This window comes from Drosophila suzukii, chromosome 2L, assembly GCF_043229965.1.
Source record: "Drosophila suzukii chromosome 2L, CBGP_Dsuzu_IsoJpt1.0, whole genome shotgun sequence".
NCBI classification, from domain to species: domain Eukaryota; kingdom Metazoa; phylum Arthropoda; class Insecta; order Diptera; family Drosophilidae; genus Drosophila; species Drosophila suzukii.
Window position 1 is genome coordinate 4,316,514 of NC_092080.1, and position 24,257 is coordinate 4,340,770.

Here is a 24,257-nt window from a genome sequence, read left to right on the forward strand (position 1 = left end):
TTCCCCGATCTGGAATTCAGGGGCACCAATACAAAACTATTGATGCCACGCGTGGGTGGTGTTTGAGTGGGGTGTGGTGGTTGCAGTGGTGGTGTGGATGTAACTCTGACTTTTCGCTTGCGTATATCTTGGATTAAGGGATATGAAGTTCGTACAAAAAGTATTTAAAATATGTAAATGTTTAAAAATGTATTTTTTACTTGTTTTTTGTTTTGTTTTCTTTTGTTTTTATCTCGTTTATCTTGTAATTGTTTGTTGTTTTACGTTGCGTTCTTTTGTTGTTGCTTGTATCGTTTGTTGTTTTGTTTTTGTTTTTTAATAATATGTAATATTATATATAATAATTATGAGTAGGATTATTCGCATGTAACGGGCAGTTGTTCCTGTGTTGTAACGTCTGCCGCGGCATTCTTCTCCTTCAGATCCTTGGCGAGATCCACCTGTGAAAGACAATGGAAAGTATGTATTACTAACTGGTTTAAGATCATAATATTCCATGTTGTATGCCAAAAAAATATATATCGAAAACTGAAAGCACAACAACAACAATTAGGGGGGAAATAAAGAAAAGACGCGACAATTGCCAGCGCAAAAAACAAAATTAAGATGGTATACAAAATAATGTACTTAATAATAAGCGATTTGTGTGTGTGTTTTCAACATTAAGGTGTGGTACAGTTGTGTATTTATGGTCTTTGGTTTTAGTGAGAGCGCAAGAGTTACGACAGCCAAACAGAGATTTTTGGTTAGGACAGAGCGTTGGTAGATGGGATTTGGGGGTATAATTTTCTGTTGTATCTATACTTTATGTTTTGTATTTTTGTGTGCATGTGTGTGGATTAGGATGAATGCGGTTTAAGTTGTGTTTTATGGGCTTGGTTGGTTGTGGTTGTGGTTAATACACCAAAATGCAGTCGCTTATCCTCGGTTTAGTAGTACGTACTTCATTCGCTTTACATCACATCACCCAAAGTATCATGCAATCCCCGAGCAATTCAATCAATATCAAACACTAACGAACTACGTATTAACTACGGCAACAAGCGCGCTACCAGCAGCAGATCTACTGATGCCATTCGAATGAGAGGCACACAAAACACACAGAGAGAGATTGGAGAAAGCAGGAGAAGCACGCCCAGGACACAAAACTCCATGCCCACCAAAATGGAGCGGCAGATGCAAGAATGGTAATATGGTGTGTTCAAGTCGATGTGTTTTGAAGAGTTGGAGTTGCAGACTCACTGCCAGTTGCTATTCACCTTGTTGTTGCTCTCGCCCTCCTGATCCGTCGCGGGTCTCACATCCAACTCTGCCAGAAGATCGACACCAGCTTTGGCGACCGGGGCATCCAGATCGCTAATGATTTTTCCCACCAGGTCGCTTTCGTTTTCGTTCTCCTTATCGTTATCGCTATGCGCATCCTCGGATAGGACTTCTTGCTCTGATATTTCCTCCTCAACAGGTTCTGGCTGTTCCAACAGGATGCTTTCAGCCTTATTTTCGTTTGCCGCCTGCTCATCAGAAATTTCTTCAGTGGAGCTGATGCTAATAGTTTCCTTCAGAACTTCGGAATCTACAGATTCCATGACTGCAATATTTTCCTCTTCCAAAACGGTGGAAACTACATCCGCAGGATCAATGGGAGTGGGAGCAGGAACTGGGACAGATTCTTCTTCATCGGATGTCGCTTGGTCTTCAATGGTTTCCTGTACAACATCAGCCGTTGGAGAGGGAGCCGTGACTTCTTCGCTTTCAATTGGTTTGACTTCCTCAACTTCTACCGGGGATACAGTCTGCTCAATTTCTACCAGAGATACAGTCTCCTCAACTACTTCAGGATACGACTCCTCTTCCTCCTGCTCCTTGGCATCCTCTTCTTGTTTCTCCTTTTCGGTGACAATTTCTGCCGCCTGTTCGGTGATCTCGGCCACAATGCTGATGGCCTCCTGTTCGATTTCATCGCGGTTTACTTCGGGTGTTTTTGGGGTAACCTGCTCCTCGATAACTTCATCGGACAGGACAAAGGCGGAGACACGAGATGGAGGCGGGGATTTGGGCAATGGAGGCGGCGGACTGCTGCTCAAAGTCTCCACAAGAACGGATTCGGATTCAACTTCGGAAACTTCAGTTTGTGCTTCAGGAACGGATTGATCCACGGATTCAATTTCAACTTCGGGAACTTGAGCCACCGATTCAGTTTCCACTTGGGAAGCTTCAACAACGGGTTCAACAGGTAAAGTGGAATCAGGGACTTGGATTTCGGTGGACACAGGAGCAACAACCACGAATCCCTCGGCCTCCGTCTCAGTCTCCGTCTCGGCTTCTAGTTCGCTGCTAACCGCCTTGATGATCGCCGCCACAACTTCCTCCTCCGCCTGGCTGCTGCTGGTGGTGGTCTCTGCTGCCACTGCTGCTACTGCTGCTTCAATCAGTTCGTTGCTGGCCTGCGTGTGGGAGGTGGGAAGGATCGTGTTGGTTGTTTTGGTTAGGATTGTTTGGGTCTGAACTAACTCTGCGGCTGCTACAACGGTCTCGGTCACAGTGCTTGTTTCGGTACTTATTTGTTTTAGTGCAGTGTTCTCTGTGATTTCAGTTGTGGTTTTAGTTGTTGTTGTTGTACTTGTATTTACAGTGGAGTTTTTGCTGTTGTGTTGTTGTGTGGTGCTGTCTGTTCTTGTGTTTGCTGTGTTGTTTACCTCAATTTGCTGTCCCTTCTCGGTCTCAACGGCCACGGGAGTGGGCGGGGGCGTGGTGGTGCCATTGGTGCCATTCTGGTGCGGCTGCTCGTCATCAACGTTGTTGCTTGGAATGTTGTCAGCGGCTGGTGCGGTCTCGGCCACCGGGGATTCGGCGTGTCCATTGCTTGATCCATTGGTCAGCGCCTCTCCGGCTCCATGTCCATTGGTAACCACTTCGGGCTCTGGCTGGGAACTCTCTTTTACGGCAGCTTCTTCGGTGGCAGTTACAGTGGCGGTGGCAGTGGCAGTGGTGTTCGACTCGGTGGCAGTGACTGTGGCTGGTTCCTCGACGGGCTTGGGCTTTGCCGCTTCCTCAACAACTGTGGCTGGTGCTGGCGCCGCCTTTTCGGCTTCTCCGTTGGCCTGTTTCTCCTGCTCGCTCGCTGATCCGTTCTCGGCGGGCTTGGCCTCATCCTTGGACGCCGCCTCGCTGCTGCTCTCAGCAGTGGCATTCTGATGAAAATACAACCATAATATTATTAATTTGGACATTTATCCTTCAGTCCAGTGTACTTACCTCAGCTGGCTTGTCGGCCTCGCCATTTGTGGCAGCCGCTGGCTCCGCGGCAGCACCATCTGCGGCAGGAGCAGCTTCTGCTTCGGCCGTCGTGGGCGACGTTGTGCCAGAGGTGGGCGAGACAGCCTCCTCCGACTTGGCCGGCTTCTGTTTATCCTTCTTGCCAAAGGAGATGCTGCGGAAGGACCACTTCTTTTTGACCTTGTCCTTCTTGGACTTGGACTTGATGCTTTCATCGGCCAGCGGGGTGATGTCCTCGCCAGCGGCGCCCTCCTTGGGGGAGCCCTCCTCACCCTTGGCAGTTTCAACGGCGGCCGCATCGCCACCCTCAGCAGCTGCGGCACTCTTTTCGGTGGTCAGATCTTTGTCGTTCTCGGAATGCTCCTCCGTTTCCTTTTTCTGTGATAAATACACATAGGTAATTACAAATCGATCTCGTTCCTTAGCTTCAATATTTTACTTACCTCTCCTGTCGCCGCTTCATCGCCTCCCTCTTTGGGCGTGGCAGCATCCCCATTCACCGCCGGTGCGTCCGTCTTCTGGTCCACATCAATCTTCTCCACCTTGCCGGCCACCTCATCGCCCTCGCCGACCTTCTTGGGATCGGTGGTGATGTCGATTGAACGCTTGCTCTGAGCTTTACCCATTTTTCTTTTAGGCTGATCCTCCTTTAGTTGGCTAGTGTAAACTGAAAGATGGAATAGAAGTGAGTAATTAGTTTAAATGCGAAGCAGTGTAGTAGAGTGGGAAATGGCACAAGTACGGCGGCACATTTTATATTTAGCCTGTGTTTTTTCCTATTTTTGCGATTGACATTTTCAGTGAGTCGCACTCTAGATCGTTCATTGCAATTCGATGACCTCATTAAGGATTGTCTCGATTGCATTAACCATTGAGAGCTTATCACATTGGCAAGACCATGAAGAAAGGAACTACGATAAAGTGGCACGACTGCATTAAGAAGTTTATTATTACAGTTTGCTATATATACTATTAAAAGTGCCCCTAATGAAGATATTACATTAGTTAGCAGACCTAAGATTTACTGGCTTTAGAATGGCCACCAGTTTTCAATTAATATAATAATTGAATTTGCTGGCCCATGAAGAAAGGAACTACGATAAAGTAGAACTTCTATAGTAACAAAAACAACTATACCATCTTGAGAGAATTTAATAATATTAAGGTTAATTGGTGGTTCTCAATAGATAATACTTTTTTAAGTTTGTTTATACCTATTTTACCAGAGTTATTAAGATGAACTTGCTTTAGAATTACAATAGTTTCCCCTAAGTAATCAAAGTATTGCAACTATTATGAAATTATTAAATAATAGAACTGATTTCTAAACAATTCTAAAACTGTCGTCTCCAATAACCGAGAAAGTACTGTAACGGCCAAACCAGACGGCCGTAATCGTAAACAATTCGAGCGCCTCCCATGATTCATCGACACTTTTTCTTTTTACTGGGAAGTTTATATGAAACAACGAAACAGACACCGCAGCAAAGAAAACAGAAATGGGAAGGTGGGATTGGTAGGGGCTGGTTTTAAGCATGCAATGCGTCATTTTCAAGCAAAATCGAATTACACACAAAATTTTTGCCAGAGTGAATGAAACAGAAACCGTAGCAAAGAACGAAATTTTGGGCGGTGAGAGGTGGGCACAACAAAAAGTTTGCATTTTTTAGGGGTTGTAAGTGCAAATAAAATGGGGAAGGTGTACGTACGTGTGCAGTTAAAAAATGGCGGCAACACACACGACAAAGGCTGAAAAGAGCAGCTGTTTCGACCGCTTTATCTAGACCCTGTGAATCAACAGCCTCCCATATCCGACCCATCTGCATTCCCCTCCCACTTTCACTTCCTCATCCATCCACCTTAAAACACAAACACACGCACCACCGGCACGTGGTGAGCCATATGCAAATAGAGAATTCTCCGGGAATCCATCAGTGACTCATTACCATCAACTTATTATTGCCTAGTTAGTGGAAATGAGTCAAACCTTGGACAGGAAGCGAATAAATGATTCCCTGCCTATTGATAGACGTAAATTAAAACGTTCTGATATTGGAGTTTCCTGGAAGAGGTATGAATCAGTAAGATGTTATCATAGAATAAAGGGTGTGCCACTTTTGTTCTAGTTTCTATTATATATTTCTAGTAGATTAACTGTTTCTGGATTCAATAAATACAAAAATCACTATAAAGTGATGTTCTGCAAGGAACTCAATAGTTCCCAAGATTTTATTACCTTTCAATCCGTCTCACCCAAAAGTCTTTAAAAATAGACCTCAAAAGATAAGATTTCCAAGTAGAAATAGAACCCAAATCTTTAATTTTGCACCGAAAGCGTACATTCGTGCACTCGGCACAAATACATCATATCAATTTAAATACGTAACAAGACAAGAGACCTCAAGTTTCAAGACTCTGGGGGTTCAACGAACCCGACGCAGCAATTAATACGAGACAACACAATACCATACATATACCATACCGTACCGAACCGTACCGTTCCGTACAATACCGGGCCAACTGAAGCTCCTCGGTTATGTATTTCGATCGGAGTGATAACGGAGCCGGAGGCAGAGAGACATATATTCGATGCGGAGATGGAAAGAGGCTATTAATTCCTGGCCTATGTCTATCCAAACTGGATGAGTAATGGTCGAAATATGTGGGAATAGCACCCCCTATACCCACTGAATTTAGACCAAAAAGGTAATAACATAAAAGCGCAAGTAAACTGGCGCGCATGACGCATCAAGAAAAAGGACATCGAGAGAGTGAGAGAGAGAGCAAGAGAGCGGCAGGATTTGAGAGAGCGAGGGTTGCCGGCATTTCACAAGGAAGTACAACAATAATAACATTAACGGGTCTCTGGTCATTGCACGTCGCCATGCCAACCTAGCAACAACTGTTGTTTCTCCCTCTTTCTCTTTCACTTCCTCGTCCTGGTCCTCCCCCTCCCACTCCTCCTCCCTTGCCCACAACCCTCTGCAGTGGGGCGTGTGAAAATAATTGAGTGCGGTCCGAAAATAATTCAATGCATTAGGACATGTGGGGTTGCCAGATCGGTGTAAAAACAACTTTCAATTGGCAAACTTAACTAGGTTCCTAACTTTAAAACTAAGAATTTTATTACTCAAACAGCTAAAGTAAACTTTTTATTTTTCATTTTCAAGAACCTAATACCACTTTTTTTGTTACTCGAATTGCCACTGCAGTTTTCTAAATTGATTCAAGAGGCGGGGAGATTGATAATTGGGGGTTGACAGTGACTCTAGGGTGGATGGGCCCGTCTAAATTTGTAATCTATGAAAATGACTTAATGGGCGGACAACAACGCCACTTTTCGGGGCCTTTGTGTCTTGGTTTTTTATTACTTTAATTCAATTAGACATGGCATTTGACATGTGCGCCCACTTTCACACGCCCTCCCCTCACTTAGCCCCCTCCCTTTCCCCAGACCCCCTCCCCTTTAAGTGTCAAGCCAATGGACGACAAAGAAAAACGCAGGGCAGAGTAGAGCTCACAGCTCGCAGCTCACAAAACAGCAGCCGCAGTCTATAAATAAAAGCGCATTTATCAACAATGGAGTGTGTTCGAAAAAAGAAGCAACAGCACAAAGAGGCGTGAGTGTGAGCTTCAATTCATGCCATACCCATTCCCATACACATTCCCATTCCCATTCCCATTCCCGATCCCATTCCGAATCCCTCCCTTTCGGACGCAGCCGCCTATCAATTTTGACACTCCAAGCTGTTGTGTATCACTTTGCAGCTCCTGCACACTGCTGCAAATAGTGCTGACCAAAGAAAAGCAGTCAAGTCACTAATGGGAAAATAAATCTATTGGAAAATTCTGGCAAATAGATCGAGGGATAAGAGATCATGCGGGTCTGTATAAAACTATTAGGACACTAAAATTCGGAAAATATTAAGTACATAATTTTGAAGCATACGTAAGACACAGAAGCTACAGAAGTATCGCCCAAAAAATAGAGGTAGTACTAAAACGCGGGTTCTAACTTAAATCGTCATCTTAAAAACATTTTTCCCCAACTGCAGTTTATCTTCCAAATATTCTAAACTCGAGCGTTTCTAAATCGAAGTCTTTATAAGACGAACTGTTTTATATTGGTAATGTACAGAATAAATGCTTATTACTCTACCTTTTCTTAACGAAAGATTCGAGTACTGTATACAAAAATTCATTACATTTTATGGAAAATGTATAAAATGTAAAGTATAATAGATTGGATATAGTGGATCATTTTAAGGAATTCAGTAATAGCCGAAAGTAGCCAAGTTGACAGCTCTTTCTCCTCCTTCCAACTCTATCCACCCATCTGGCCATCTCATTCTCACTACCCTGGGACGTAGAGATGAGACGTTTTGATACGTAAATTAAATTGATTGTGCTGGAATGTGCCGGCTGGATGACCGTCTGAATGTCTAGCCGGCCGGCCGGTCAAACATTAATTTGTGTGTGCCAGAGATGCTGGCCTGGCTGTTGTTGTTTTGCTTGTTGAAGCGCAAGCGCAGGCGCAGGCCTTCCATACCATACCATACCATCCCTATCCCCATCCCCATCCCCTATACCATTCCCATTCCAACTCCAAGATCAGTGGCAGTGTGGCATCATGAAATGTACATTGTTGTGCAATTAAAATTGAAAAGTTTCACCATTTGTGGTAGGGACAATGGCTGTGAAGAGAGTGCATGCGCACCAGCGCAATTGAACTTTTATAAACTAATCAAGAGAGATCGTTAATGGCATCGCTCACACACATCAAACATCCATCTGTCCATCTATCCATTCGTCCAGCCATCCTCCTCTCAATTGAGTGGAAAGTTTCCCTCAATCAGGCTCAAGTAGTCCCAAGTTTCGAGTGGGAGAACAACAATAAGACGGCGAAGAAGGAGCAGCAGAAGAAAGCAGAGTGCACTTTCATTGCATTGTTGATAAGCCACGCCTAAGCCGCAATCAGACGATGCATTTGGCTTTATTGAGCGCATACACTGTGCTCCGCAGTCCACTTTAATTGTCATCAAGAAACATTCTTGTTGAGGCCCCCCACGCAAAAGTACGCTCACACACAGAGGCACACAATGCGGATGCAATCTTATTGGCAGGCTAAAAAAAGATAAAGATGATTTCCAAAAAGCGTGCGAATCAAAAGAACCAACGACATGGAAAATGGGTTTAGCTAAAGAAAACCGAATACTAAAATACACTTCATATGACAATTTGTAATATCACTACTGAGTAACTGAACAAATATTGTATTTCAACTATAGCATATTACTTTTTCCATTATTATCTGGGTTTAGGCAATACTTTATGGTTAGAAATTCCTAGTTTTAGATGCACACGCACGAGTCTGTCTAGACTCTAGACTCTAGACACATCTTTAAAAACAACTCATACTTTTATTATCAAATCAACCAATTGACTAGAACGTATTTCAAAATTAAAACGCTATTTTTGCTTATCAATATTAAAAATAGTCGCATTAACCCACAGTTAAACAAATCTGCACTTTTATAATTGCATGCTAATCAATTCCCACAATCTGATAAGCTATATTGAAATCAAGAAAGTATCTGTCTGTCTGGAAAACAACTTTGCATGCAGAAATCTCATGACAAACTTCTCTCAGATTTAGAGTGTTTTTTTTTTCAGGCCCAAATCTGGCCTGGGACAAAGTTTTAACCCAAAGTTTCCAAACCACTAAGGCAAAACATGCAAGAAAAAGGAGAAAAGAACGAAACCGAGTAAAGGGCAAACATCGGGTGTCTCAAGTAACCACCGGATATAATTGTTGTTGCTCTGCGGCGAATACTGTACTGGAGTTGTGTGGCATAATGAAAATGATACGATACGTAAAATGAATGCATTCCATAATTAGTAGCAAGTACACACACATACATATCATCGCACGCACAAGTTGACAAGACCCAAAGAAAAGAGAAAATATTTTTTCAATTATCATTTCCGGTCAATTCGGAATCGGAATGTTCTGACTGGACAACTGACTACTGACAACCGACAACCTCACTCTCCCTTTGATTTCGTGTGTCTTTACAATCACTTTTGATATGGATACATTCCCATGGCCAAAAATAAAAAAAAGAATCATTGTTAACGGTACCCAGAAACCTATTCTTCTATATATGTGTTAATAATGCCGATAAGACTAAAGGAAGCCGTGTTTTTGGGAAGGGAGTGGGTAAGTTTGGTGTACAGGAAAACGCCTGCTCAATTGATAAGTGCAATACTTATAGGAAAACAAAGAAAATCCATATCAGCGCAAGTGACTCACGGAATGCAGGGGATTTTTTTTTACGCACAGCCCTCATAAGAGGGGGATATGAGATCGTACTACGTGATCATTATGTTCCACCCATGTATGTTTTGGCGAAATATTTCACCAGAAATTAAGCATGTTTGGCAAGTCTCGGTGATCTCGGTGATCTTGGCAAACATTACCTGCCCCACAAACAAAATAAGAACTTGCAGAGTGTACACATTGTAGAGACGTGCTCCAGTCAAGTTTTCCACAACTTGACAGCAGCAGATACAGATACGACCGGCTTATCTAGCCGGTTTTTATCATATCTTCAAGATATTCTCGGTTACTCCGCCACACACAAGCAAACAAGGCAGCGAAAGAAAAAGAAAAATGGTGGTATGGGGGGCATCGATCGTAAAATTAGACGCACTTGAAAATATCTTCTTCCTCTCTAGGTCTGCCATTCAAAAACTATCAAAACAGCCCCACACACAATCGGAATCACACACATCTGTACGAAATATAATGAGGCCCAAAACGCATAAAATCATCAGCAAGAACCGTAAAATTTTATGAGCTCGTTGAGAACGTACGATATGTCTTTGTACGTACGGTTCTCTATTTACATATATGATGGCTAGCTGGCTACGACGTATGCCAACTTCTTTTTGCAAGGCGCAAAACCCGAAATGGCATACGAAAAATGTTGCCAGGGGGCTGCGTGTGTATAGTACTTGAAAATATTTCAACAATGTGTAATCTGGAAGACAAGTAGCAATGATGGGTCTCTCTGGGGTTCATGGTGAAGAATTCTTTTTGGTAACTTTTGTTAAGAATTCACTTCAGGAAGATATGGTTCAGGTTGAAGATTAGTTTATTGTTCTTTTTCTACTTTCTAATTCTGTCTGGAAGTTATCTATTTCTGATAACTTTTAAAGAACCAACAAATGTTATATTTTTGGGGTTGATAGATAACTTTATCATTATTTTACTTTCTACTTGTCTGGAATTTTAATCAAAATTTGATAACCTTTAATTAATATCGGTATGGTTTAAGAGACTAAATTGTCTTTATTAAAGACAGACATATAATGTATTGTTAAATTCTATATTTTTTGTAGAATCTATGTTTTACTCAAATATTTTCTTTATTTTGGTTACCCCTCATTCGTGACACATATTCAACATACCTTTTCCACCAAAGGGTATCAAATGATCGCGCACTTAAATCAACTGTTCTGTGGGCTGGTGTTGAAAATAATTACAATAAATATTTGAATATTCAAAGCTTGGGGGCTTCCTTTTTTCGTTCTTATAGACATTATAGACAAGAAAGGGCGGAAGAGCGGGAATGAGCGAATAAGTGCCAATAAATTTGTCGCCTGCCCACGCACAGTCATCTCTTCCTCTTCTTCTTCGCCTTCTCCTTTTTCATGGCTCAGTTGGAGAAAAAAAAAAGGATAAATGAACACAAAGTAAATCGGAGGAAAGCAGGAGAAAAAAAAAACAAGAACCAGAGCGCCCACTAAACCGGTTCGCTTTTCTTCTCTTTTCCTGCTGGAGCTCCAACTCTCTTTGCTGATTCTCTCGGTCTCCCCTTGTCCTCCTGTCTCCCTCTCACTCAGCACTCCAACGTTGCGGTTAATTAAAACTCCGAGAGGCGTGCGACAGTTGTAAGTTGTGTATTAAAAAGTGGTAACAACAACAAGTTAGGCAGCGTGGCCAATTAGCATTCATTTTCCGCAAAGAGCTGCGGCACACAGCTTTTCTGATTAGAAATTCACAGTGGGCACTCTCGAAGTGTGTCTGTTGTAAATGGATCTTTGTTTTTTTTTTTTTAAATACATAATTCATCAGACCCCTTTGTGGTGTTTGCCCTGCCTCTTTCTTCGATTTCCGGTGGTACTTACTATTTTTCCTTTTTCTGTTTTTGCCAACCGCGCGGGTGGTCTCTTTCTTTCTCTTCTACCCTTTCTCTGTCTCTCTCTTAACTGGATGCAAAACTAACTGTGTTAACTGTGCAATTAACAAGTGAGAGTAATAGTTTAATCGCTTGGCACTCCGCGTCTTTTACTTTTTGTTTTGCAGGCTGGAATTGGAATTAAATCCCCACGAGAACCGTTAAAGTCGAGCGAAAAACGATGACTGAGAGAGCGAGTCGCGATCAATGGCAGCAGAAACTTCTCTTGCAGTTGACAGGGGCAGAGGCAGCGACGTCGGCGGAGGCAGCGACAGCGGCAGCGACGCCAGCCGGAAGCAGTGGAGTCAAAAGAAGCAGAGAGACAGAAGCAGAAGCAGAGAAATGCGGGCATACTCATACTCACACATGAATGCATACACTTATTATTGACCGTCAGCTGCCGATAAAGATAAAGGCGTGCTCCTGGTGCCCCCACCCCTTCTCCCTCCCCCTCCCCCATCTTCTTCCTCTTCTCACTCCTTGGTCAATAACAAACTAATGAGCCTTGGCGGCGTCGATGCGTATGCTTTATTGCTTTATTTTGCTGCCATTCACACAATGACCCCACATGCAACAGCAGTAGCAACAAAAACAGAAGCATGAGCAAAAGCAGCGGGAATAAACAATGCCCATGTGCACATGTGTGTGCAGGGGGAGCCTCACTCACACACACAGTCTACTCAAGAGAAAGAGAAGGCGTGAAGAATCACCGAAATATATGGTGTAACATTCAACGGGACTCTTGTATTGTTATTTAATTATCGCCCTCGAATGGGAAAGTAATTGCATTTCGTGGGGGTATTCCACTCTCCATTCTCCAAACTCCACTCCAATTCAAGATAAATCGCTGCTGTGGTCGCGGGGTTAATGGAACCCTGGCTTCTAATAGAAGTAGTTCCCATTAACAACACTTACTGATCAAATCCAATAGATTGAAATCTACATAATGCACTTGGCTACCTTTTTCAATGCACTGAAAGTATTAACAGATCTTACAGTTCAATTTCAAAAAGTAGATTGTTTCGAAATAGTTACCAAGAAAAACCATTTGGAAACAACGCCCTCAAAATTTAAAAACAACTTCAAAGTTACATACAGTAGGATATCGACACAACTCCCAAAGACACAAAGTTTTTATAAACACTCCAACAAATTTTGATATATATTGATCCTACTGATCCCACTAAAATCTGCAGACATCGATACAACGCCCGATGTCTAAGTTTTCATAATTAGGTATTGAAATCCAAATGATAGAGATCTTAGTACAATGAAAGAATTTACAATAAATATTCGAACCCCTGAATCTTGCTTTGTACCCATCGTATTACAGTCTATCTCTAGAAATCGTGTTATATAATATCAAAATAATCAAAAAGTAGCCGAAAATGCCTTTCTTCCTAGAAATTCTTATAATTTGGACTACTATAAACAATTTTTCTGTATTTACTGTACCTTCGAAACTTAAAACAAACAGCGGCTTTGATAAGCAACACACAACAAAGGCAAATCAGAAAACCGCAACAACGAAATCGAACGCCACCGAGAGCTTGAATTTAAATAACATTCTCGATCGGGATGGGATCGTATTGGATCGGATCAACCAGGGCCGCTTATCTTCGCCTCGCTCGCATTTGTTTATTTTGGTTTCTGGGGCTACTGCGATTGATTTTTAGTGCGGACTACACGTATTTCTCTATTTTCCACATTTCTGTTGATTTGGCATTAATACAATGCCCATTCGCCACGCCAAATGCCTCTAGAAACAACAGCAACAACAAATATAATGTGCACCCCCAGCAATTATGTTTGTGTGCCCGAACCAAACCGAATTCCTGGGGAATTAGTGGCTTCAAGTGGTCCCATGGTGGGGGGAATATCGCTCCGGCTTTTCGAAAAGAAAACGTAAAATGAAAATCTGCTCAATCTGCGATCATTTTCCACTCGGAGCAGCAGCAGCCTTCGAACATCTTTCACACAGATGTTTGCATATTAAATGAGAAATACGCTCGCTTTCTGTGTGCACAACACATATGAGTCTACATATATCGCGTATCGGTGACAAGGGACCTCTCAACACTTTGGCTTACTTATACCCATACCCATGCTCCCCAATTGAGCTCCGGACTTTGAGCTTCATGTGTTTCGCACAAATGGCCGGGCAGACCTCCCTTTTTCGACTGGAACTTGCGTTTTTGTTCTGCGATTTAATAGATCGGATGGGTTACATTCAAGTACACAAGTTTCACTTTCATTCCAGGAAGTATCTATAATATTATATTATACTGTAGGAACTCCCGAAAGTAAACTTCCTGTAGATCAAAACTTTTAAAGAAGTGAAACCCAAACGTAAAATACCTTAAGGTACAGTTCTATCGCCAATTATTCCATATCAATAGAAGACTCTCAAAATAGTTGTGTCAAAATTTCATAGATTTCTAAGTTTCCCACCAATTCTTCCTAATCGACCTATTTTCAGGCCAAACGAGTGATCGAGAATTCCGAGTTTTATTAGATCGGATGGGTTACATTGAAATTCACAAGTTTTACTTTCATTTCAGGAAGTATCTATAATATAATATAATGATAGAACTTCCGAGGAAAGTAAACTTCCTGTAGATCGAATCTTTTTAATAAGTCAATCCCAAATGTGTAAAATCTAACGGTACAGTTCTATAGCCCAAAGTTGCGAAACGAAAAGGTGAAGAATCTAACAGTACAATCTGTCTCCCAAATGTTCTTTAACAAAAAAGGGCTCTAAAAATAACAATTATCTCAAGCTTTACTTTTTATTAAACATTAGTTTAAAGGTTTCAGGAAAGGTATTGTTCTTGGCACTTCAAGTTGTGTCGAAATTCCATAGATTTCTATGTTTTCTACCAATTCTTCCTAATCGACAAACCTTAAGGCCAAATGTGGCATCGAGAACTGCCGGTTAACCGCGAATCGCACTTGACGAAACGGTATATTTGCCCTCAGCCCCTCCCATCACAGTGCAATGTTTACTGGCGTTTGAGCAAACGTTGACAAATTCGCCAATAAAGGCATTATATTCGTCCCCAGTGAACGACTGGTAAATATGTACACGTAACTCGAGTCGACTTCAAGGGAAACCCGCCTCGAATTCTATGGAGTCCTTGGCTTCAGGCATTTTAAAGATAACATTCACATGGAGAGACCACTACCTGAAATCGCAGCCAACTCCCCCGAAACAAATCAATTGTTTATACTCTGGGTTTGCCTTTAGAATCGAAATGCAAATTCCTTTCGTATCTTGTTTAAAAGATTTGAATGGAACTTATACTATTTCGCAAGTTATTTTAAATTCTTATTCCAAAACTGGGTCAGGTCACTTGGGAAATTATTTAAAAACATAAAATCGTAGAATTTACCAAATACAAAAAATGTAAAAGAGCGGAAGGAGCCACATTTTCTAAAACCTAATTTATAAAAAACAGAACTATTTTTATAGCATATCCAAAATAATTTTCTTGTTGTTAAATATTAAACGGAACTGTTGAACATTAAATTTGTTCAAATAAATAAACATTTGGTGTTAGGTTGATTTGATGAGAAAAATTTGTTCTTCTAAGACACAAATTTTCAAAACAAATACAAGAAAAGGCCCCGAAAACTATTACATTTTTCAACATTTAAACAATAAAACTTTGGGGAAGTTCCTTTGTTTTCTAAAATCTAAGCGATATTTTCCTTATTTCATGCAATTGAAACATCAAAAATACCAGAACATCAAAATGGGGGTAAATTTGTTATTCCTAAAGCTTTTAAGTTAGATATTTATATTAAGCAATTCGTAATCACATCACCAATAGATTAGTTTGCTTAAAACGACAGGCTTATATTACTCATGGCGACCTGACTAAAGTTATAACATTATCCTCTAAGGTTATGATTAATGAATTTGCATTCCGCGTTGCAAATAGTTTGCAAAATCCCCCTCTAAACAATTTAAATTGCAGTTGACAATCGAAAATCTTGTGATTGCGCTTCTTCTTCTTCTTCCTCCTCGGCCTCTGCCCACCCACTCCATTCGTAAAGGACCCATACACATGCAGGCAGGCACGCAAGTACATACACACGCATACACACCCATACAAAGGCATGTAGGCGACGCCAGTTAGGGCGGTGGCTGTCTGCCCGTCTGCGATTGAGCGATTGAACGACTGAGTGACTGACGGACTGGCTAACTGACAAACTGACGCTGCACAAAGTGCGACGCAATTTTTCGCAACAAAAGTGTAGGAAAAACAAAAAGAAAAGACGATCCTCGTATCGATAATCTGAGTAAACTGAGACGCAAAAGGGGAACGGCAACATACATACACGCAAAGATCGAGTGGCCACAGTGAACACTCGCTACGTAAGTGCACCTTGCACAAGGATGTGTGGCGGAGAAGGAGAAACATGTTGGCAAGTGTAATCAGGCGTACAATGCAAACAAAGAGGAGACAACGACAATGAACCAGAAGTCAAGGCGAAGCGATGGCACAAAGGACAAGAGCGAAGAGCGGGGGAAGGAGGCGAGGCGAAGGAGAGTCACAAGGAGAGAGCGGCTGAGCCGCACACACAGAGAGAGCGAGTGCGAGAGCGAAACGGATACAAAGCCACACCGGCATGGTGTTTGCCTCTGCCGGCGTCGCTGCCCGCGCTGCTGCTGCGGACGCCGACGTGGTGGCAACGCCGACGCATTGAAGGCGGCACACCCAAAAAATTTCGTAAAAAGGCAACTACTCCAAAGTGGCGAAATTCGAAGCAAGGCTTTTGCGGGGGCGGGGGTTTCGAACAAAGGAGAGTCTCATTAAATTAATTTAACTAAATTTGATGATCTTCTGCACAGTCTCTCTCACTGCCTCTTTCTTTCTTTCTTCCACCGCTCACGCACACTAAGCCGCCTTCCATGGCGTCCTTTTTTCCTGCCTGTGTATGTGTGTGCGTCGGCGGGCGTCTCTTTTACAAACACTTGTGCCTCGAATACAGTTAGCATTTTGTTAAACCAGTTATTAACTTTTCATTGGATGCCCATTCGTCTCCTTTTTGGTCACAATTTCATCCTTTCAAACAGACGCGAAGTACAGAGCGGGTGTAGAGAATTTCAAAAGTAGCACCACTCACGCACACGCACACACACACTCACACTCAAAAGCCGTCTGCCTGCTTGGCTTTGGTTTCTTTTAAATTCTTTTCTTTTTTAAATTACGCCTGCATTGTCTGATCTTCTTATGACTTAAAGTGCAATTTACCTGGCTCGATTCTCGGTTTCGTTTTAAAAACACACGCACTTGCTTCTTTCTTTGCTTTGCGATTCTACACTGGCAGCAGCTCTTTTTGCCTGCTTTCCGTTTCGGTTTCTTTTCTCGTTCTTGTTGCGCGCTCCACAAATAAAAAATGTCCGCTCGGGTTTGGTGTTTTCGAGGCGTTAGGGTATTTTGGCAGGGCAAACGCGTTAGGACAAAGGGCTAACGAAACTGTGCTGCTAGCAGGGTGAATTTCCCGCTAAACTATTTTCTCGAATGTTTATTTTATAGATCTTTAATGAAATGCATTTTAAAAATTTGTAGAGGGAAAGTTATTTTTAAAGATTTTTTTATAACCTGATATATTTTGACAGTAAGCCTGTCCCTCAATTTATTTTATTATTCAAAATTGGGCTGTAGAAATCAACAACATGTTAAGACTATTTTATATAAGTTATGCATATTTTTAAAAAATTTTTTATTTTAAGATTTGACAAACCAATTTAAGTACATTTAATACAGATGTTATTGGTTTTTGATCATCCTTTATAAGGCGTTGCTTTTTTTATCTGTATGTTTTTTATAACTCTTTTGTATATGTGTTACGGTTTTAAATACTTATATATATTATTGTTTTTTACCTCAGATTACGAACAAAAAAGTTTTAATTTGAATCATCATTTGGACTTTAATCAATACTCTCTAGAGATATACTTTTTTTATTTTAGATTACAAGAGTTTTACTTTAAAACATCATCGTCAATACTCTAAGTTGTGGAAAATGGAAATAAAAATGAATGAAAACGCAATGTATTAACTGAAATGATTTATCGTTCCATTTTTAAGACAGTTCTAGATTTTTAAAAACTAAACTTGTTTATACCTAATTTACCGTTGTTTAATTTAAAATATGTTTTTCACAAGTCCTTTTTGCGAAACCAAGTTGGCAGTCCTACTGCTCACAGTTGCGTTCACTTCAGATAGGAGAGGGGAAAAGTCGTAGAATAATTTTTATACCATACGAACGGAATTTCCCTGGCTGAATAACAACAATCAGCATATGTCCTGGAGCACAGCAGTTGGCCAGAGCAGCAGGATATAGCCAGGATAAGACCAGGACCAGTCGACAGCCCCACAGAGCCTCCAGTGGGTGGCGGATTGCAGGCGGAGCTTGTGGGTGGTGGTGGTGCTCTTATCGCCCTGCGAATTCTCCCATGCCCGCTGCGATAAGAACCAGGCGGATCTGCCCGTCCAGGTATGCATAACCACTGTACAAACGCATAGTGAATTACCCTTAAATACCATCTATCTATTCCCTCTTTCAGTTCGGCACCATGGGATGCATCACTAGCAGCAGCAAGCTGAACGAGCTGCGTGGTCATGAGAATGTGTTCCGAGTGCGCGTGGCCCACCTGCAGCCCACGCCGGGCACGCCCATCATCCGGAGCGGTTACCTGGAGCTGACGCCACGCGAACTGATCTTCCAGACGCCTGGCTGCGAACCCATCGTGTGGGCCCTGCAGCATCTCCGGCGCTATGGCCTCAATGCCGATCTCTTCTCCTTCGAAGCGGGTCGCCGGTGCATGTCCGGCCCAGGGATCTACAACTTCCGGGTGCACAACGCCGAGCAGCTGTACCCGATGTTCCAGCGCTACATCAATGCCGTTAACACGGATGCCTTTGTGCAGGGCGAACGGGAGAGAGTGAACTCCAACCATTCGGTGTCCGCGAACATGGGCAGAACGGAAGGCAATAACTATCTGGAACCAGCTCCCCTGATGAACCGCCAGCTGGGCAACTTCCACAGTGAGCACTCCAGCGCAAATCCATCGTACACGCTGCAAGCAAACGACTCGCAAGTGGATGACTCTCCACCCCATCTACAATCCCCAGTTCTGATACCCAGTGCCTATTTGGATCAGCCCTTGCGGGCTCTTCCGGATTGCTGTCTGGAAGGTAACTCAACGGATCTGCTGGCCACCCCGCCATCGGGGAATAGGTTGAGCATGCGGAGGCGTACGTTGGATCTGCCACCACTGGAATCTGCCCCAGCTCCAGCTCCCGTTTTGAGTCCCAACGATGCCGTGCACATGTACGCCAATGTGGAGGCGCTGATCTTCGATCTGAGCAACGAGCGATGCTATGAGAACGTTAACCGCTTGGAGCTGCCATTGCTGCCAAGGGAACCGACAGTCAGTCAGGAGCCGGCCACGCCTACCAGCTTAGCGGGCAGCAGCGGGGTAAACTATATAGTGCTCGATCTTGACCAGCCACGAAGTCCCTCGGGTGCGGCGAATTCGCCTAAAGCTATCAATGGTTTCGGCAGCGGCCTGTCGCTGATCACCACCACGGCACCAGCAGCTGTGACTGCTCCAGTTACTCCCGAAGCTGGTACAGCGCTGGACGTTCCCCCACCACCCGTTCAAACCCAAAGCCTGAACAGCGTTGCCGCCGAAGTGACAGAAGCCCCAGCTAATAAGGCGAAGGAATGCTCTGGAACGCAAGGCTATTCCACGATTGACTTTATCCGCACCTATGCGCTGAACAAGTCTTCGACCGAACTGCCGGAAACAGTGACCCATCGCCAGCATCCGGCGCACGATGCCGAGGAATTGAGGATCACCAGGCACAGCAAGTGCATACGGAAAGCCTACTCCATCAGCGAGTGAGGTGGGGTACTGGAATTCGGATTGGTAGAGTCCGTGTGCACAACGAATTTACAGAAAACGAGAAGGTACCAACCGAAAGCCTAGTTGAAGAGCCAGAAATGTAATTTTATGGGTGTCGATACCATAGCAAAACGATTGTAGAAGCTCGGAGCGTAAAGTTTAACCCCGGATCTAGAGGGTTTCATGACAAGATCATATCTATCTGATATGATTTTCATAAGATGTGGTTCGATTTTTATAGCATACTGTTGACCAAAGATGCTGAATGCTGTGAAGTTGTGAATTCGTAACTCGAATCGAACTTGAACCTATATACTTTGCACAACATTTTACTTGAAGCTGGTTCTTCTGATTTTGAAAAGCACACTTTAAAAAGGACCTTATTTCAGTTATATGAGGGAGATACTTTGGAACTTGGATTGTGGAATTAAATAACTTAAGAAGGTTTAGGAGAACGCGGTGCACAACGAATTTACTGCAGTCGTGGATTGAAAAGAAGGCAAGAAGAGATTGTGGTAAAATGGAAATTGAAGAGTGATGTGTCCAAAGATCAGTTTGCTTCTCCCTGGGCCAAACGTTAACGCAAACGAATAACAATATTATAATAATAACCAGGTTGTTTTAGTAGTCAGTACAGTAAACTCACACAGCCAAAAACACATAGACATGAATTGCATACGTACTTAACTTGTATTTAAGGATAGCGACGTAGAGTTACCTAGTGATTAGATGATTTCAGTACTTGCCAGTGGCTGTTTAGAGCTAGTCATTTTTGATTTTGATTTTGAGCATACGTATGTGTGTAGATAGTGAGCAACACGAAAGGCTTTTAACATTTAAATTGTATATGATAGGTATTTAAGCGTAGCTCCTAAGCACCAATATATACATCATCGACGTACTCGTACGTTAGTTGTTGGCCAAGGCTTTGAAATTGTATTTTGTTGCCAAAAAAAACATAAGAAACAATGGTAGATAACATCGCGTTGCATTGTCCGCTGTGAGTTTATAATTTTTTACATATATTAAATCGCTAAATTGTTATTAAATTTGTTAGGAATCATATACACGGATAGTCACACGGAGCATCCGATATTTCACTCGTGCGTGGTGAATTGAGGGTTTTTGCAGTTGCATAAATTTACATACTTACGATCGCTGCTTAGTCGGCGGTGTAAACTATATTATTGTTAGTGTCTAAGACGAAATATGTGCAATAAAGCTCAAACGACCTTGTAATGGCAATTTTTTAAATAATGGATCTGGGGATCTAACCCATATATCTGGGTTGCATTTTGGAGAAGAATTGAAACACCATTCCGATTGAGAGTAGTTTTTACCGCTATTGCTTATAAATCGAGAGAAGAGAGTTCCATAAAACATAAGGAAAACGAAGAGGATCCCATTTTTAAGACCGATTTTGTAATACTCTTGGCTCAAGTGGAAAAGAAATCTATATATATCAAAATATCTGCTTAACCAAAGAAATCAATATTTTTTCAAAATAACTGGAATGCTTGAACACCTTTTAATGATACCAATCTCTGGCAATGATACCCAATGTTAGTTTCTGATTAAGAAGAACAATATTCTCTTATTATTTTTTAAAAGTTTAGTTTATTTCCACGTTGTCATGTTAGTTACGGTCAGGGAAGGATATAGACTAGCTACTATAAAAATCTCTTTAAAGTAGCTCAGTGTTCATAAGAAAAGATTCCATTACCATGTGTTACAAACTTCTTATCAAAGCTATAGTACTTTAATAGAGTGTGTCGAATCCCCCGCGATGGAGATCTTGAGTGCGTCATTGTTCAATCTGGCGATAAGAAGAAAGTGATCGAATCCAGCTGCTCTCCTCCTCCATTGTCCGCTCATCGAGCTCACTTAGTGCTCTTTCTTCTCGGCCCGCATTCTTCGAGAGACCCGCAATTGCGAGCGGAGGAGCTGTCAGTCAGTCAGTCACTTGGTCCCCGTTGACATTGACACATGGGAGTGACGGTCGGCAGAAATGCATCTGAAATGGAATCTGGCCTTGGCCTTGCTAGCTGTTCTTTGTCTGCAGCGTGGACACGGAACGAAACTGGACTTTAATGGGGTTGCAGGTCGTGAAATGGGACTCCATTTGGCTGCCCACTTGGCGCCTGGTACTCCACCAAAGGTCCAGGAGACCGCTGCCATGGCGGTAATCAGTAGAGTAATCGGCGCACGATCCTCTCAATTGTTTCAGGTGCAGGTCAATAAGCGAATAGCAATACGCAGCTTTCAGGTACGTAAAATCGTTCATGGGATTATAATGTTTCAAAAGGTCTTCAAGTTCTAAGTTTTCTAAAAACTTGGATATTTAAAATGTTTATGATTTTAAGTTACAAGTTTCTGTACGCGAAAGATCTAGAATTTTTAAAAACCTTTTTTAATACAAAATACAAGTGTAAAGAATTAAACAATTGACTTTTAATAACTTAGGATAGAGATAATTCCTCACTCTAATTTTTAAAGTTTTTAAAAAATTTCGTTTTATCCCACAGATTAGCATGCTGGACGATGGCCGTATCCTGCTGGTGGGATGGGATGGCGTCTCCGTGTGCAAGGCCTTCCATCACTACCTAAAATACGTCCTGAATAAGGACGTGGATTGGTTCAAGGTGCGCATCGAGTTGCCCTACAATCTAAAGTTACCCAATGTGACCATAGAATCGACATCAGCGAGTCCCATCATCTATCACCAGAACGTGTGCACCTGGAGCTACAGCTTTGCGTGGTGGGACTTTGAGCAATGGCGCCGCCACCTGGATTGGATGGCCCTAATGGGCATCAGCCTGACCATTGCCCCCATCCAGGAAGCCATCTGGGTGGAGGTGTACACGGAGATGGGCCTCAGTCGCGAGGAAATCGATGCTCATTTGGCTGGTCCTGCCTTTCAGGCCTGGCAACGCATGGGCAACATCCGCGGATGGGCTGGACCCCTGAAGCCGGAGTGGCGACGCCTGCAACTGCTCCTCCAGCAGGAGATCCTCGCTGCCCAGCGGAATTTGGGCATGAGCGTCGCCTTGCCCGCTTTTGCCGGCCATGTGCCACGGGCTCTGAAACGTCTGCATCCGAACTCCACCTTCATGGAGGTCCAGCGATGGAATCAGTTTCCCGATCGCTATTGCTGCGGTCTCTTTGTGGAACCCACGGAGCCGCTTTTCAACCAGGTAGCCGAGAGTTTCCTGAGTCGCGTGGTGTCCACCTACGGTTCAAATCACATTTTTTTCTGTGATCCCTTCAACGAACTGGAGCCCCCAGTAGCCAAACCGGATTACATGCGATCTACAGCGGCGGCTATATACGAATCCATGCGGGGTATTGATCCTCAGGCTGTTTGGCTGCTACAGGGTTGGATGTTCGTTAAGAATCCCTTTTGGACCACGGACATGGCGAAGGCTTTCCTCACAGCCGTGCCGCGTGGCCGTATCCTGGTGCTCGACCTCCAGAGCGAGCAGTTCCCGCAGTACGAGCTGACGAACTCCTACTTTGGCCAGCCATTCGTCTGGTGCATGCTGCACAACTTCGGTGGAACCCTTGGGATGTTCGGATCCGCCAAGTTGATTAATTCCGGCATAGAGGCAGCACGTCGATTGCCCAACAGCAGCATGGTGGGCACGGGCATCACGCCCGAGGGCATTGGTCAGAACTATGTGATGTATTCGTTTACGTTGGAGCGCGGGTGGAGTGATTCACCCTTGGATTTGGACAGTTGGTTCTCGCACTTCCCACATACACGTTATGGCGTCAAAGATGAGCGACTGGAGCAGGCTTGGTTACTCTTAAAGGACAGTGTGTACTCCTTCCGTGGTCTGCAGAAGATGCGGGGGCAGTATGTTGTGACCCGGAGGCCCTCCTTCAATCAGGAGCCCTTCACCTGGTACAATGCCAGCGAGGTTCTTGATGCCTGGCATCTCCTGCTCTCCGCCAGAGCCATTATCCCGCTGGAGGACGACCGTTACGACATGTACGAGCACGATCTGGTGGACATAACCAGGCAGTTCCTGCAGATCAATGCGGATCAGTTGTACATCAATCTGAGGTCGGCCTACCGAAAGCGCCAGGTGCCGCGATTTGAGTACCTGAGCGGAAAGCTGCTGCAGCTGCTTGACGACATGGAGCTGATCCTGGCCAGCGGCTATAACTTTCTTTTGGGCAACTGGCTGGAGCAGGCCAAACGAGCGGCACTCAATGATGAGGATCGCAGGAACTTTGAATTCAATGCCAGGAATCAAATAACCGCCTGGGGTCCCGATGGTCAGATACTGGACTACGCCTGCAAACAGTGGTCGGGATTGGTGAGGGATTACTACGCACCGCGTTGGAGTCTCTTCCTGGAGGATGTAAACGTGGCCCTCCATTCCCAGCAACCATTTAATGGCACCGCTTTTAAGCAAAAAGTCTCGCAGCGAATTGAATTGCCATTTAGCAACAAGACCGATATTTATCCTCTGGAACCAGTTGGCAATACCTGGCTCATTTCACAAAACATTTTCGAGACCTGGAAGGCATATTCAAAGGACACGCAATTCCTGCACAACAATCGACTGTCGGTGCCCAGAAAATTCGGTCCTAAATAGTTATAAATGTTATTCAAAATAATTGTATGACTGCCAACTCAAGTGCTTCTTTTAAAATTATGTAAACTTGACTTTAAATAATACAAATAAAATTATACTCTTTTGACAAATGATCTTCTGTATTAATGTAACAAAAATTTCAAAGGTTTAATTGGGATAAATGAAAAGTATTAGAGAAAGTTCTCCTATTCGAATCACTCTTATCCAGTG

General features: G+C 43.1%; 3 protein-coding genes across 7 annotated transcripts; 2 read left to right on the plus strand and 1 right to left on the minus strand.

Moving 5' to 3' along the window:
• Positions 1 to 163: 163 nt before the first annotated feature.
• On the minus strand, positions 164 to 16,938 carry Akap200 (A kinase anchor protein 200). Of its 4 annotated transcripts, XM_017089877.4 has the most exons (6): positions 16,781 to 16,937; positions 3,720 to 3,943; positions 3,256 to 3,654; positions 2,697 to 3,191; positions 1,260 to 2,444; positions 164 to 440 (listed from the first exon to the last, which is right to left on the minus strand). In XM_017089877.4, exons 2-6 carry the CDS (start codon positions 3,900 to 3,902, stop codon positions 357 to 359), a joined length of 2,346 nt encoding a protein of 781 aa, XP_016945366.3. In that variant the 5' UTR covers positions 3,903 to 3,943; positions 16,781 to 16,937; the 3' UTR covers positions 164 to 356. The 4 variants fall into 4 exon arrangements, with proteins under 4 accessions (XP_016945366.3, XP_016945364.3, XP_016945367.3 ...); XM_017089875.4 differs by having other exon boundaries at positions 1,260 to 3,191; positions 16,781 to 16,938; XM_017089878.4 differs by lacking the exon at positions 1,260 to 2,444 and having other exon boundaries at positions 16,781 to 16,935.
• Positions 16,939 to 17,729: 791 nt separating this feature from the next.
• On the plus strand, positions 17,730 to 20,682 carry LOC108021625 (uncharacterized). 2 transcript variants are annotated; one of them, XR_011605891.1, is made up of 3 exons: positions 17,730 to 18,029; positions 18,100 to 20,443; positions 20,501 to 20,682. XR_011605891.1 is itself a non-coding variant. In XM_017090431.4 (2 exons), exon 2 carries the CDS (start codon positions 18,109 to 18,111, stop codon positions 19,441 to 19,443), a length of 1,335 nt encoding a protein of 444 aa, XP_016945920.3. In that variant the 5' UTR covers positions 17,730 to 18,029; positions 18,100 to 18,108; the 3' UTR covers positions 19,444 to 20,682. The 2 variants fall into 2 exon arrangements, 1 of the variants encoding a protein (XP_016945920.3); XM_017090431.4 differs by having other exon boundaries at positions 18,100 to 20,682.
• A 654-nt stretch (positions 20,683 to 21,336) lies between these two features.
• Naglu (N-acetyl-alpha-glucosaminidase) lies at positions 21,337 to 24,157 on the plus strand. Its single transcript, XM_017085554.4, has 2 exons — positions 21,337 to 21,709; positions 21,969 to 24,157. The coding sequence occupies exons 1-2, from the start codon at positions 21,452 to 21,454 to the stop codon at positions 24,045 to 24,047; spliced, it is 2,337 nt and encodes a 778-aa protein (XP_016941043.3). The 5' UTR covers positions 21,337 to 21,451; the 3' UTR covers positions 24,048 to 24,157.
• Positions 24,158 to 24,257: the final 100 nt, after the last annotated feature.